The sequence below is a fragment of the Rhinopithecus roxellana genome, chromosome 8 (assembly GCF_007565055.1).
Source record: "Rhinopithecus roxellana isolate Shanxi Qingling chromosome 8, ASM756505v1, whole genome shotgun sequence".
Taxonomy (NCBI): domain Eukaryota; kingdom Metazoa; phylum Chordata; class Mammalia; order Primates; family Cercopithecidae; genus Rhinopithecus; species Rhinopithecus roxellana.
Window position 1 is genome coordinate 354,296 of NC_044556.1, and position 13,150 is coordinate 367,445.

At 49.0% G+C, this 13,150-nt stretch overlaps 1 protein-coding gene across 16 annotated transcripts in view; it reads left to right on the top strand.

Moving 5' to 3' along the window:
* Window positions 1–13,150, top strand: part of EPS15L1 (epidermal growth factor receptor pathway substrate 15 like 1) — a 119,788-nt gene that overhangs the window by 81,116 nt on the left and 25,522 nt on the right. For 14 of the 16 annotated variants that reach the window (XR_747795.2, XR_004058779.1, XM_030935898.1 and 11 more), the window contains 3 exons: window positions 863–999; window positions 7,223–7,283; window positions 8,237–8,319. Coding sequence is in view for 14 of the 16 variants with exons in the window: in XM_030935898.1 (XP_030791758.1) it covers window positions 863–999; window positions 7,223–7,283; window positions 8,237–8,319 (281 nt within the window). In the remaining 2 variants the exon portion in view is untranslated. The remainder of the gene's footprint in view (window positions 1–862; window positions 1,000–7,222; window positions 7,284–8,236; window positions 8,320–13,150) is intronic. The other 2 variants (XM_030935896.1, XM_030935901.1) reach the window with 1 other exon arrangement.

The following is a 13,150-nucleotide window of genomic DNA, read 5'->3' on the forward strand; positions in this document are numbered from 1 at the left end:
TCAGTGATATTGAGCACACTCACAGTGTTGTGCAATGATCATCTGCCTTCACCTAGTTCCACAACATTCTCATCCCCCCAAAAGGAGACCCCATCCCCATCAGCAGTCACTCTCTGTTCCCTCCCCCAACCCCTGGCACCCACTAATCTATTTTCTGTCTCTGTGGATTTACCTGCATTGTTTATTATTATTATTATTGTATCCAGCTCCTACAGGATATATTACTTATTTATTTAGAGACAGGGTTGTATTCTGTTGCCCAGGCTGGAGTGCAGTGGTGCAATTATAGCTCACTGCAGCCTTGACCTTCTGGGCTCGAGCAGCCTTTCTGCCTCAGCCTCCTTAGTAGCTGGTGCTACAGGCGCATGCCACCACACCTGGCTAATTTTTTATTTTTTTATTTTTACAAGCGGGGGTCTCTCTGTGTTGCCCATGCTGGTGTTGAACTCCTGGCCTCAAATAATCCTCCTATCTCGGCCTCCTAAAGTGATTGGAGGGTTGGGATTACAGACATGAGCCACCATGCCTGGCCAGGATATTATTATTTTTAAAGTCAATTTTATTGAGTGGTATAGTGTACACAGAACAAAATTCACCTATTTTAGTATGTAATAAGATGAGTTTCAACAAATATGCACAGTTGTGTGAGATTTGAGAACACTTCGGTCATTCCTGAGGCCCGTTTGCTGTCACCCTCCCCCCTGTCACCAGGCTGCCCTGGCCACCACTGCCCTGTTTTCCGTCACTAGTGTTCTTCCCTTTCTAGAATTCCATGTAAAGGGCATCGTTCTGTGGTGCGTCCTTTTATGCCTGGTTCTTTCACTCGGTATAGTGTTTACTCATGGGGCATTTTTCCTTCTAGATCCATTTGGAGGGGACCCTTTCAAAGAAAGTGACCCATTCCGTGGCTCTGCCACCGACGACTTCTTCAAGAAACAGACAAAGAATGACCCATTTACCTCGGACCCATTCACGAAAAACCCTTCCTTACCTTCGAAGGTGAGTGGGGTGGGACGTTGCCTGGGAGAGCCGCACACCTGCTCTGTGTGTGTGAGGGTGGCACTTCCCGAAGGCCTCCTTCCCTTCGTGGAGTGTACGTGGTGCCTACGAGTATGGGCCTTGGTGCCTGTTCTCTGGGAGCTGGTATCCCAGGCTGATTTCATTCCTGCCGAGTGAGGGAGCTGTCTGGCCTAGTCACTGCAGTGACTCACCTGTGAGCCCCAAGGTTCAGTCAGCTGTCCAGTGGCCCCACGTCAGGGCAAGGAGGATGTCACCCACAGTTCTTATTCCTCTATCCCCATCCCCACCCCTCAACTCTAGTCATCTGCCTCCACTGCCTCTTCATCTCCCAAAAAAGACTAAATCAAACAAGCACCACATACTCGCATGAACCTGGCCACCCCGCACGGTCCTTATAACACACAGCACTGGTGGGGACCTTAGAGTCACCTTGGTGGGTGCCCCTGTCACGGCAGGAGTAAGTGCAGGCGTCTCAGCCCGACTGCCTTGCCTGGTGTCGTCTCCTGAGAGCATCAGCCAACTCTGACCCTCCAGTTTCCGACTCCAGCACACCTGTGCTTCCATCCCCAGGCATGGCAGACGCCGGGCGTTTTGCACATTATGTCTAAGAGATTGGGTTAAATAGCTGTCAACTTGTATTTTAAAACAAATCAAAAAAGAGCAATCTCTGGTGATGGAGGAGAGGATTTTAATGATGGAGTGAGCTTGCTTCATAGCCTTTTTCCGTTTTCTAGGCTGCAACCCAGGCCCAAGGCCTGCTCAGAGACGAGCACTTATCCCTCCTCCTCAGGGCTCCTGCTGCCCTGGTGCCCACCTCCTTCACTCCCTGTGGACCTTTTGGTCTTTAGCGCTTGGAGCTCTTTGAAGGCAACGATTCATTTGCAGTGTTTTCTTATTGGCCCCTTTTTAACGTCCTTAAGACCTGTAGCATTCCTGGTATAGGTGATCTGTTTACCAATTTCATTGACCTTCTCCATAACCAATTTTTGGCTTCATTTTTCTCTACTGCTTGTTTTCTATTTCATTGATTTTCTCTTTTCTATTTCTATTTTTTTCCATTTCCTTACTCCTGTTTATTTGGGGTTTACCTTGCTCTTCTAATGTCTTAAGCTCCAACCTTCATTCATTGATTTTAGACTTCATTTTCTAGTACAGGCGGTTCCTGAGTTACGATGGTTCAACTTACAGTTTTTTGATTTTACAATAGTTTTATTGAGATGCAGTCCCATCATAAGTCAAGGAGTGTCTGGATTTATGTTGGTTCGACTTCTGATTTTTTTGCTTTATGATGGGTTTATTGGGATATTAAGTACATTTTCGACTTAAGATATTTTCAACTTACAATGGGTTTATCAGGACGTAACCCCATGGTAAGTCAAGGAGCATCTGTGTAAATTTACAGCAACGTATTTCCCTCAAGCACTACTTTACCTGTATTTCATATATTTGAGTACTTTGTCTCTTCATTGCCATTCAGTTTTGAGATGTTTCCCAGTTTCCCTTGTGAATTCTGTTTACCCATGGATTACTTAAAAGTGTGTTGTTTCATTTCCAGATACTTGGCTTCTTCTCCTAGGTCTATTATAATACTATTATTCTTGATTTTTTAATTCAATTTGTTATTAGAGAACATTTTCTGTATGTTTTCAATACCTTCACATTTATCAAGGGTTGCTGTTTATGGCCTATGTTGGTGAACAAACCGTGTACACTTGAGAACAATGTGTATCTAGTTGTTGGGTGTAATGTTCTACAAATGGCAGCGAGGTTGAGCTTCCTGATAGTATTCAGATTATGTGTGTCTTCATTATTTGTTCCTTTTTTAGTTCTACCAATGGCTGAGAGAGAGGTGTTAAACATTCTCCTATGATTGTGGAATTGTTCATACAGCACTTTAATTTGATCAAGTTTTGCTTTGTGTATTTTGAAGCTCTGTCAGGTGCATAGATGTTTATGATTGTTGTGTCTTTCTGACACAACAACCTTTTTATCATTATAAAAGGTTCCCATTTGATCTCTGGTGATGTTCTTTGTCTTGAAGTCTGTTTTATCACTTCATTCTCCTCATGTTATTCACTATATGATATATCATTTTTCAACCATTTACTTTCAGCTTACCTGGGTCTTTAAAACTGATAGGTGTCTTTTGTAACTAGCATAGTGTTGGGACTTGCTTTTTTTTTTAATCCAGTCAGAAGTCCCTGCCTTGTAAATGGAATGTTTAGTCCATTAACATTTAATGTAATTATTGATATGGTTTAAGTCTACTATTTTATTATTTGCTTGCTTTTTATCCCATGTTTTGTTTCCTGCCTTCTTTTGGATTGTTTGAATGTTTTTTGGAATTCTATCTATTGGCCTTTTTTAATTTTAATCATACCTCTTTTAATGATTGTTTAGAGGTTGCTTAGGAAATACCGTGTACAGTTTTAACTTTTCATAGTCTACTTGAGGTTAGTATTATATTATCTCATGTAAAATGTAGAAAATTGCAACCGTTTGTCCACCCACCCTTGCAGCCAGCATGTCTTATGTTATAGTCGTCATCTGAATATCATACATCTAAATACATTAGAAACTCCATAAGACCCTTATAATTTTTGCATTAATCCATTGTGGTTATTTTAAAGAAAAAGGAAAAAAGTAGTCATTTAGTTTTACCCAATATGTACCATTTCTGATACTCTTCATTTCTTTCTGAAGAGTGGTTTTCCCTCCATTATCATTTTCCTTCAGCCTAAAGAACTTTCTTTAGCACTTCTTATAGTGCAAATCGACTGTATTGTCACTTTTTTATTTTTATTTTTGAAACAGAGTCTAACTCTTGCCCAGGCTGAAGTGCAGTGGTGTGATCTTGGCTCACTGCAGCCTCAACCTCCTGGGCTCAAGCAATTCTCCCACCTAAGCCTCCCAAGTTGCTGGGACCACAGGCGTGTACCTCCACACCCAGCTAATTTTTTATTTTTTGTAGAGATTGGATCTCCATATGTTGGTCAGGCTGGTCTCAAACTCCTAGGCTCAAGCAATCCTCCTGCCTCAGCCCCTCCAAAGTACTGGGATCACAGGCTTGAGTCACTGCACCCGGCTGTTACTCTTTTTTTTTTTTGCAACCTCTGCCTCCCAGGTTCAAGGGATTTCTGGTTAATTTTTGTATTTTTAGTAGAGACTGAGTTTCACCATGTTGGCCAGGCTGGTCTTGACCTCCTGAGCTCAAGTGATCTGCTCGCCTCGTCCTCCCAAAGCGCTAGAATTACAGGCATGAGCCACTGTGCCAGGCCTGTTGTCATTCTTGAAGGACATTGCGTTTGATGTAGGTTGTTGGGCTTTTGTTTGTTCATTTAGCACTTTTAGCGTGTTTTTCTACTGCCTTCCAGCCTCCATTGTCCTTGATGAGAGGAGTTTTTTTTTTTTTTTTTTTTTTTTTGAGACAGAGTCTTGCTCTGTCCCCAGGCTAGAGTGCAGTGGCGCAATCTCAGCTCACTGCAAGCTCCACATCCCGGGTTCACGCCATTCCGCTGCCTCAGCCTCCCAAGTAGCTGGGACTATAGGCGCCCACCACCATGCCTAGCTAATTTCTTTTATTTTTAGTAGAGACAGGGTTTCACCGTGTTAGCCAGGATAGTCTTGATCTCCTGACCTCGTGATCCACCCACCTCAGCCTCCCAAAGTGCTGGGATTACAGGTGTGAGCCATCGTGCCCAGTGGAGAGGAGTATTCTTTCATTGTTATCCTGTATGTAATAGATGGTTTTTCTCTGGCTACTTTCTTTTTTTTTTTTTTTTTTTTTTTTTGAGACGGAGTCTCGCTCTGTCGCCCGGGCTGGAGTGCAGTGGCCGGATCTCAGCTCACTGCAAGCTCCGCCTCCCGGGTTTACGCCATTCTCCTGCCTCAGCCTCCCGAGTAGCTGGGACTACAGGCGCCCGCCACCTCACCCGGCTAGTTTTTTTTTTTTTGTATTTTTTAGTAGAGACGGGGTTTCACCATGTTAGCCAGGATGGTCTCGATCTTCTGACCTCGTGATCCGCCCGTCTCGGCCTCCCAAAGCGCTGGGATTACAGGCTTGAGCCACCGCGCCCGGCCTTCTCTGGCTACTTTCAAGATTCTCTCTTTATCTTTGGTTTTCAGTAGTTTTTGAAGTTTCTGGGTGTAGTTTTCTTGGTGTTTATACTGTTTAGGCTTTGCTCAGCTTCTTCAATCTGTAAATTATGCTTTTCAACAAATTTGGTAAGTTTTCATTGCTGGGTTCAGTGGCTCATTCCTGTAATCCCAGCACTTTGAGAGGCTGAGGCGGGCGGATCACTTGAGGCCAGGTGTTCAAGACAGCCTGGCCAATGTGGTGAAACCCCGTCTCTACTAAAAGTACAAAAATTAGCCAGGTGTGGTGGTGCACACTTGTAATCCCAGCTACTTGGGAGGCTGAGGCAGGAGAATCGTTTGGACCCGGGAATCAGAGGTTGCAGTGAGCCGAGATGGCACCACTGTACTCCAGCCTGGGTGACAGAGCAAGACTCCGTCTCAAAACAGCAACAAAACAAGTTTGGTAAGCTTTCAGCTGCCAGTTCTCCTGATTTGTTTTTTCTGCCCCATTTTCTCTCCCCTCTCTTTCTGGGATTCCAGTTATACGGATGTTAGACCCTTTGTTATTGTCCCACAGGTTCCTGAGGCTCTATTTATTTATCTTTTCATTCTTTTTTCTCCTTTTTCTTCAGATTGAGTCATTTCTACTGCTCTGTTTTCAACTTCACTTACTCTTTCTTTTATTACTGGTTATTTAGCTAACCTAATGGAGTGTTGTTTTGTTTGTTTGTTTGAGACAGAGTCTCGCTCTGTCACCCAGGCTGGAGTGCAGTGGGGTGATCTCAGCTCACTGCAACCACCACCTCCCAGGTTCAAGCCATTCTCCTGCCTCAGCCTCCTGAGTAAGCTGGGATTACAGGCATGCACCACTAAGCCTGGCTTATTTATTTATTTATTTTTGAGATGGAGTTTCACTCTTGTTGCCCAGGCTGGAGTACAATGGTGTAATCTCAGCTCACTGCAACCTCTGCCTCCTGGGTTCAAGCAATTCTCCTGCCTTGGCCTCCCAAGTAGCTGGGATTACAGGTGTCCACCACCACACCGGGCTAATTTTTTGTATTTTTAGTAGAGACAGGGTTTTGCCATGTTGTCCAGGCTGGTCTTGAACTCCTGACCTCGGGTGATCCACTGCCCCCGGCAGTGAAGTTTTTATTGTAGATAACACTTTTTCATTTCTGGAACTTTCATTTGTTTCTTTTGTATACTTTCTGTTTCTCTGCTAAGGTCGCCTGTCTTTTCATTCATTTTACGTGTATTTTCCTTTTCCTCATTTCGCACAGTTATAATCACCGTTTTACGTTGTCCCTGTCTCAGAGTTCCACCATCTGGGTTATTTTGAGATTGGCTACAGTGATTGTCCTTTCCGGTGAGAATTGGTCACATTTTTCCAGTTCTTTGTATGTTTAGAAATGTATCTGATACATGGTGAGTGTTCTGTGTCGAGACTGTAGTCTGTTTTCTCCAAAGAGCAGGAATGGATTTGTTTCAGCAGGCAGTTAACTTGGTGGCACTCACACTGCAGACACTCTCCAGCAGATGGCAGAAACTCCAATCCTGGCTCAGTTCTTGTGGCCTCAGCTGCAGGCTGCCTTGAGTCCCCCCAGGCTTGCATGGGCAGGGACCAGCCTGAGACAGGGGGAGAGTGGATCATGAAGTTCAGGGCTTACATCTCTGCCTCTCCATCCTGATTCCCCTCCCATTCCCCGGGAATGGTTGACTCTGGGCTCCATCCTCCGGTGTTCGGATGCTACCAGAATCTTAGGCACCTGCACTGTGCTCTCCTGCTGTAGCTGGCGGAATGGAAACTCAACCTCCTGCTGTCTTCTTCTGCCACATTCAAATTCTCCTCCAAAGTCTTCTCCCTGCCTTGTTCACTTCCCAGCCTTCAGGCCACTGCTTTTTGTATTTGTAATTTTGGGGGTATTCTGTCCAGGTTGATAGGTGCTATATGCAGGAGGGTTGATCTGTTGGGATTTTACTCTGCCTGGGTTGAGTTTTAATCATTCCACTTTCCCTCTGGCCTGGCATTGGATGTTGTACATTGACGTCAGGAAAGTCTGGTTGAATGAATGGGTGATGGAACAAATGAACTGCTTTTTACTCTTTCCTCTCTCCTTTCACTCAGCTCGACCCCTTTGAATCCAGTGATCCCTTTTCATCCTCCAGTGTCTCCTCAAAAGGATCAGGTGAGACCCATGGCTTATTTTCCTTCCTGACTATTCCTCGGGCAGTAGCAGAGCCTCCCCTCCCCCCCAGTTAACACTTTCACTCCCAAAGCCAGTGTGGCCTCTGTGTTTGTGTCATTAGTCAGTGGCACCCAGATCCTGGCCTGAGCCCATTAGGCCAAAACAAGCATCCCCTGCTGCTCCTCTTCCCAGGCACGGCATGCGCTGGCATCTTTCTGGAAGGGAATTTTCGCAGTAGGGATTCAGTAATAGCACCAGTGATATTAACTACTGTTTACTTACTCCTCCTTATAAATCTTTGGTTTGTATCTTTGGGTTTCCTCCCTAAAAGAAATCCAAAATTTGACCCCAGGTACCGGCCTGTGTTGTGGGTTCTGTGTTTGAAGGAACCTCATCTCACAGTGTAGAACTCGCAGATGCACGCTTGAGCCTTTATGCAATGGGAGCATCTGTGGACACTCCCTTTCTTTTGGGAACAGGCCCTGCTTGGTCCTGCAGCTTGCGCGGGGCGGATCATAGGCGAGTATATCCAGTACTCTAGGCAAATCCCTTCCAGGTCAGAGGAAAAAACACAGCAAAAACCTCTATCCAAAGACACCACCCTGCATAAATCGTGTGGGTGGCAGGTCACCCTGGAGTTACTTCTCCCTCCTGACCCAGTGAGACCCAGTGGGACCCAGGGGCCATGCGCCTACAGCAACTTGTCACTCTTCTGATGACCGTGAATGATGCTGGCCCTCCCAGAGCGGTCGTCACAGTGAGAAACCGTCCCGCTGCGCCAGAGTGGGCAGGCAGGCCTTGCTGAGGGACCTTCATGCAGACGCGCGTGTCTAATGAGTAAATGCAGCCTTCCTGAGTCTCCTGGTTCAGGAGCCATCTAGCATTTTCCCTCCACCCCAGAAGGTGTGTCTCTTAAAGACCTGTAACTCTAACTTTGTTGGTGCCGATTGCAGATCCCTTTGGAACCTTAGATCCCTTCGGAAGTGGGTCCTTCAATAGTGCTGAAGGCTTTGCCGACTTCAGCCAGATGTCCAAGGTAAAGCCCCTCCCCGGAGCCCCCGCGCCTCTGCTAGTGTCTTTGTGCCTCTTGTCATGGTGTGGGCTGCCAGGCGTAATTGTTTATGTCAAGTGTGTATCTCCCCAGCACCTTTCGAATACAAGGTTAGGTCTGGAAAGCACCCATGGCTGTGATCCGATGCACTTCAGTCCCTCAGGGTGAGCCCTGACCCCTCCCAGTGGCATAGCTGCCCTGGGCTCCCCCGGCTCCCACTGGTGTCTCACGACCATCGGGTCTCAGATGGTGAAGGCTTTGCCATGGCCAAGTAGAAACTCGAGAAGGCGTTGGGCACAGGCATCTCGAGAGGGCCGTGGGCAGCAGGCTTGCAGGTGCAAGGCATCCGGGGAAAGCGGGCCAGCGAGTGTTCAGAGCCGCCTGTGTGACAGAACTTTCGAGGGGTGTTGAAAAGTGAGGGCCAGGCTCCGTGAATAAATGCAGACAGATCCACAGGTGAGGAGTGAACTGTTGAAGGAGGACAGCAGCGAGACTCGTTACCAGACTGGACCCGTCTGCGTCCGGCCCTCACCACATGGTGACCTGAACTCACTGTGACTCTGGTTCCAGATAGCTGTAGGGCTTCTCCAGTGGCTGGCAGTGTGGCTGGAGCTAATCTTTAAGGTAGCATAGAGAATTCAACAGGGAACGTCCAGAATGGACAAGTCAAAAAATAACAATAGAAGCCCCTTACAACTGAGGTGCCTTCCAGAAGAAACTGCTGGAAAGTTGGAAATGGGGGCTGTGGTGAGTGGGAAGGAGGCCGGGGCTGAGGCACTACTGTGCTTCCTTGTGAATTGTATATCTCCCTGTTTGAGCCAGGAGCGCGTTTCTTTGGCAGGAATGAAGAAAAGCAGGTGAGGTGTGCCCCGTCCCTGACATCTGCATCCACTCTGTCCCTTCTTGGTAGCCCCCAGGCAGGGGTGGATGGGCTCTGTCCTCGGGGGCTGCAGGGGCCTGCTTTCCTCAAGCGTTGCACCTGCAGAGGCCCAGGCATTGTCCACGCTGCGGGAAGAGGCTGTGGCCACAAGCAGAACACAGTCCCCTTCCTAGAGCCCATGGCCCAGGTGGTAAGGGGTGGCCGGTGGGGGGGTCCCCTGGAGCAGCTGGGCCCAGTCTGTGTGGGCGCTGCTATTGGCCTGAAGGTGGTGAGGGGAGGGAGCCCCAGGAGTACCTGGAAGATGCATGCCCCAGGCATGAGGCCCCCTCGGGCTCCCCACCCCGCCGGCCCCATGGCCAGGTGCCCCAGGTGCCAGTGTGACTGGGCAACCTCCCTTGGCTGCCCTGCGTTCACTCAGCTGGTGGAGCAAACAAGTCTCTGGGCATCTTGTGGTTGGCAGCGGTCGCAACTTGTGATCACAGAACACAGATTCCGAGAAGCACTTGAGATTCTGTTCAGGTTTTCAAAGATGCGTGTGTGAGTGCCCTGGCGGCGCAGCAAATCCCACTTCTGACCGAGGCAGGGTGTGTGTTTATACCGATGAGCCTGGGCAGAGGGAGCCAGAGGCCCTGGTGTGGCGCCCCCTCCTTCCAGCACACGGAGAAGGCCTCCATCCCTTACATGCCATGCTGTGACACGGTTTGGGACTGGCCAGGAGGGCACCAGGGGAAGGAGATTTAGGGGCTGTTGCACAGGCCCCTGGGCAGGCGGGAAACCATCTCCCGAAAGCAGAAAACATTGGCCACACGGTGGCAGCAGTCCCTAAGGCAGGGGTCCTGGTCATTTCTGGTTGTCGCACGTGGACTCCTCTTCCTTTGGGAGGCTGGCTCTGTCTTCCTCCTCTCACCGTGAGCAGAGACGGGGAGCTAGCAGAGCCTGGGCTAGGGCCGGGGTCTCATGACTGCCCTCTGCCTGTCCTTGGGCCCTGAAACCTGGGGCTCTTCACACACATGCAGCTGTGATTTCAGAGCTGGTCTCACTTCCTATTGGCGGTGCCGGGCTAGGACAGAGTTGGACAGAGCTGTGGAAAATGGGTCGCCAATACTATCTTGTTTTGATTCCACCGTTCCATCAGCTGCCTTCGTGACACTTGTACAGCCGCATTCTGAGCTCAACCCTGACCTTGTAACTCAGTTTTTCCTTTTTGGTTACCTTTCTGTTTTTCAAGAACAACATTGTGGATATAAATAAAATGCTAAGGGAAATGAAAGTGGCAAGAAGGTGTTTTGTTTTTTTTTTTTTTTTTTAAAAACAAACCATCATCAACTTTTCCCCATCTGAGCAGGGCGGGGAGGCCCTTTTGTAAGTCCCTGAATTGAAGCACCTTACCTCTGTGTGGCTTTGCTGAGGAGAGTCACAGCCCACAGTCCAATTCTAGAAGTTTCCTTTGGGAGGCTCTTTGGGCCTGCACTCTTAGTTGAGGCCCCACCCTCACCTGAAGAGATTTTTCTAGACAGTGTCAAGCCTACGTGACATCAGCTCGCTTTAAAAACAGATTCCCCAAAGTGTGTTTCCAGGGAGCATTTGAGAATAAAAACAAGAGTCCAACTTATTTCACCCTCCCCTGCCCTGAAAAAAAAAAAAAAGCCATCTGTGAAATATTGGGTTAGTCGTCAGCCCATTTTTAGCAACTTCTCAATCGTTTAAAGCTGTGCATTGATGTTTAGGGCTGCTGTTTAAAAATTCAGTCTTTTGTTTTGAAGCAGTTCTTCAACTGGTGAACTCAAACGTGGGTCTCTTAGAGCTGGTTTTCATAGTAGCTTTTTCTGTCTTCCTTTTATTTTAAGCACACTTCACTCTTGCCGAGCCCAGAGAGCCCCGACAGCTTTACTGAAACGTTTCTAAAAATAGCGACTTTCCTTGAAGCCGCTGCCTGAGTAGGAAAGAGTTGAGTCCCCAAGGAGGCTTCTTGGGAAACTTGAAGTCATGAAAATTGGGATTCGGAAATGACGCGGGCGTTCTGGCGCTAGGAGTGATCTGATTCACTGCGGAGGCAGTGCCAGACGTTTATTGGAAGCCTGTCGCCTCCCGAGTTGCCGATTGGCCTCGTGGGTTTAAACACACATGGGAGGCGCCAAGCCGGCTTGGCCTGAGGTGTCCCCGGTCAGCCTGGAGGGTCAGGCGGCTCTGATTTGAGTGTGTCACCAGGTCTTACAACTTTACTTTGGATGTCCAGGCTGAGTGTGGTTTTACTTGCCTGGGTCCTACTGCATGACGCAGAGGGTGGAAAGGCTCACTGCAGCCACTGGGACCGAGGCTCCACTCCGAATTTGGAGATGTGGCCCAGAAGCCAGCACATGTCTAGGGAGGACAAGGCCCGGCCGGTCACACCACTTCCCATCTAGACTTGCTCGCCTGCCCATCCCAGGCTGCGGGGGACTTGCATGGGCCCTAGGCCCAGGGATGTGTTCCATGAATGGCAGAAGCACCCACAGACGGGCCAGTGTTCTTTCCCCGATTCTTTCCCAAACAGCCGACCCCAAATGGCCCATTTTAAAGCTAAGCCGCAAGCCGACGCTGCTCCTCGTGTCTCGGACAGGCCTGGGGACAGCTGGGGCAGTAGGTGGGGCATTCCCAGATGCCAGTCACAGCTTCGTACTTGGTGTGATCATTATCGTGTGGTCCATGTGCCAACTTTACCTAGTGCCAGTGAGTGGACAGATGCCTGTCACATGTCACCTCATTCCCTTCTTGCTGGAGCCCTCCGACCTCTGTCACTCTTGCCATTTTACAGATGAAGAAACCGAAGCACAGGGCGTTGAGTAGGTGGCAGGGTTGAGGTTCCAGCCTGGGCAGAACAGTCTGCCCAGGACGAGGCCCTCGACCTACAACTGGGGTGGCCCTCGGCAGCTGAGGGCAGCGTCTGGAGGCTCCAGCCTGAGAGGCAGATGATGTGGCAGTCCCAGATCTGCTGCAGACCTGACCTGCTGTGTGATTTGGGCAGGCTACGCCTCCTTTGTGTGCCTCAGTTTCCTTGTGTGTAAGGCAGAGGTGCTGACTGTGGGACCCCCTGCCAGGTAACTGGGCCTATTAGGTGAGAAGATCAGCACAGAGCGAGTGTCTCCTGCCTGGGCGGCTCCAGAGGGCAACATGAAGCCCAGGGAAGGAATCTGGCGGGGTCATCTGTGCAGGAGCCTTTGGGGCCCCTTCCCCTTCCTGGGGGCATCTGCCTCTGCCCTCGTCAGGGAGACCTGGAATGGGTAGGCTGCCTCTTAGAGGGGCCACCTCCCTGTTCTGTCTCTGATGTGGCTCTGACTGGGCCGAGCAGCCTCGACTCTAGGACTACACAAGGTCCAAGGCAGCCATGTCTGTGACAGGACGCGAGCGGCCCAGAAGGGTGCATCTCTGTAACTAGATGCTAGAGGTCTAGATGACTGCATCTCTATAACTAGCTGCCAGAGACACAGGTGGCTATGTCTCTGACTAGACTCCAGAGGCCTAAATGCCATGTCTGTGCAACTAAATACTAGAGACCTAGAGAGTCGCATCTGTGTGACTAGACACCTGAGCCTCAGACAGCTGCATCAGTGTGACTGGAAGCTAGAGCCTCAGATAGCTGCATCAGTGTGGCAGGATGCTAGAGCCTTAGATGGCTGCCTCTGTGTGACTACACCCTGGAGCCTTAGACGGCCATGTTGGTGTGACTAGACACTAGAGCCTTAGATGGCCACGTTGGTATGACTGGACACTAGAGCCTTAGACAGACACATCAGTGTGACTAGTTGCTAGAGCCTTAGACCACCACATTGATGTGACTGGACACTAAAGCCTCAGATGGTCATGTCGGTGTGACTGGATGCTAGAGCCTCAGATAGCCACATCGATGTGGCTAGAGCCTTACATGGCCCCGTCTGTATGAAAAGATGTTAGAGCTTT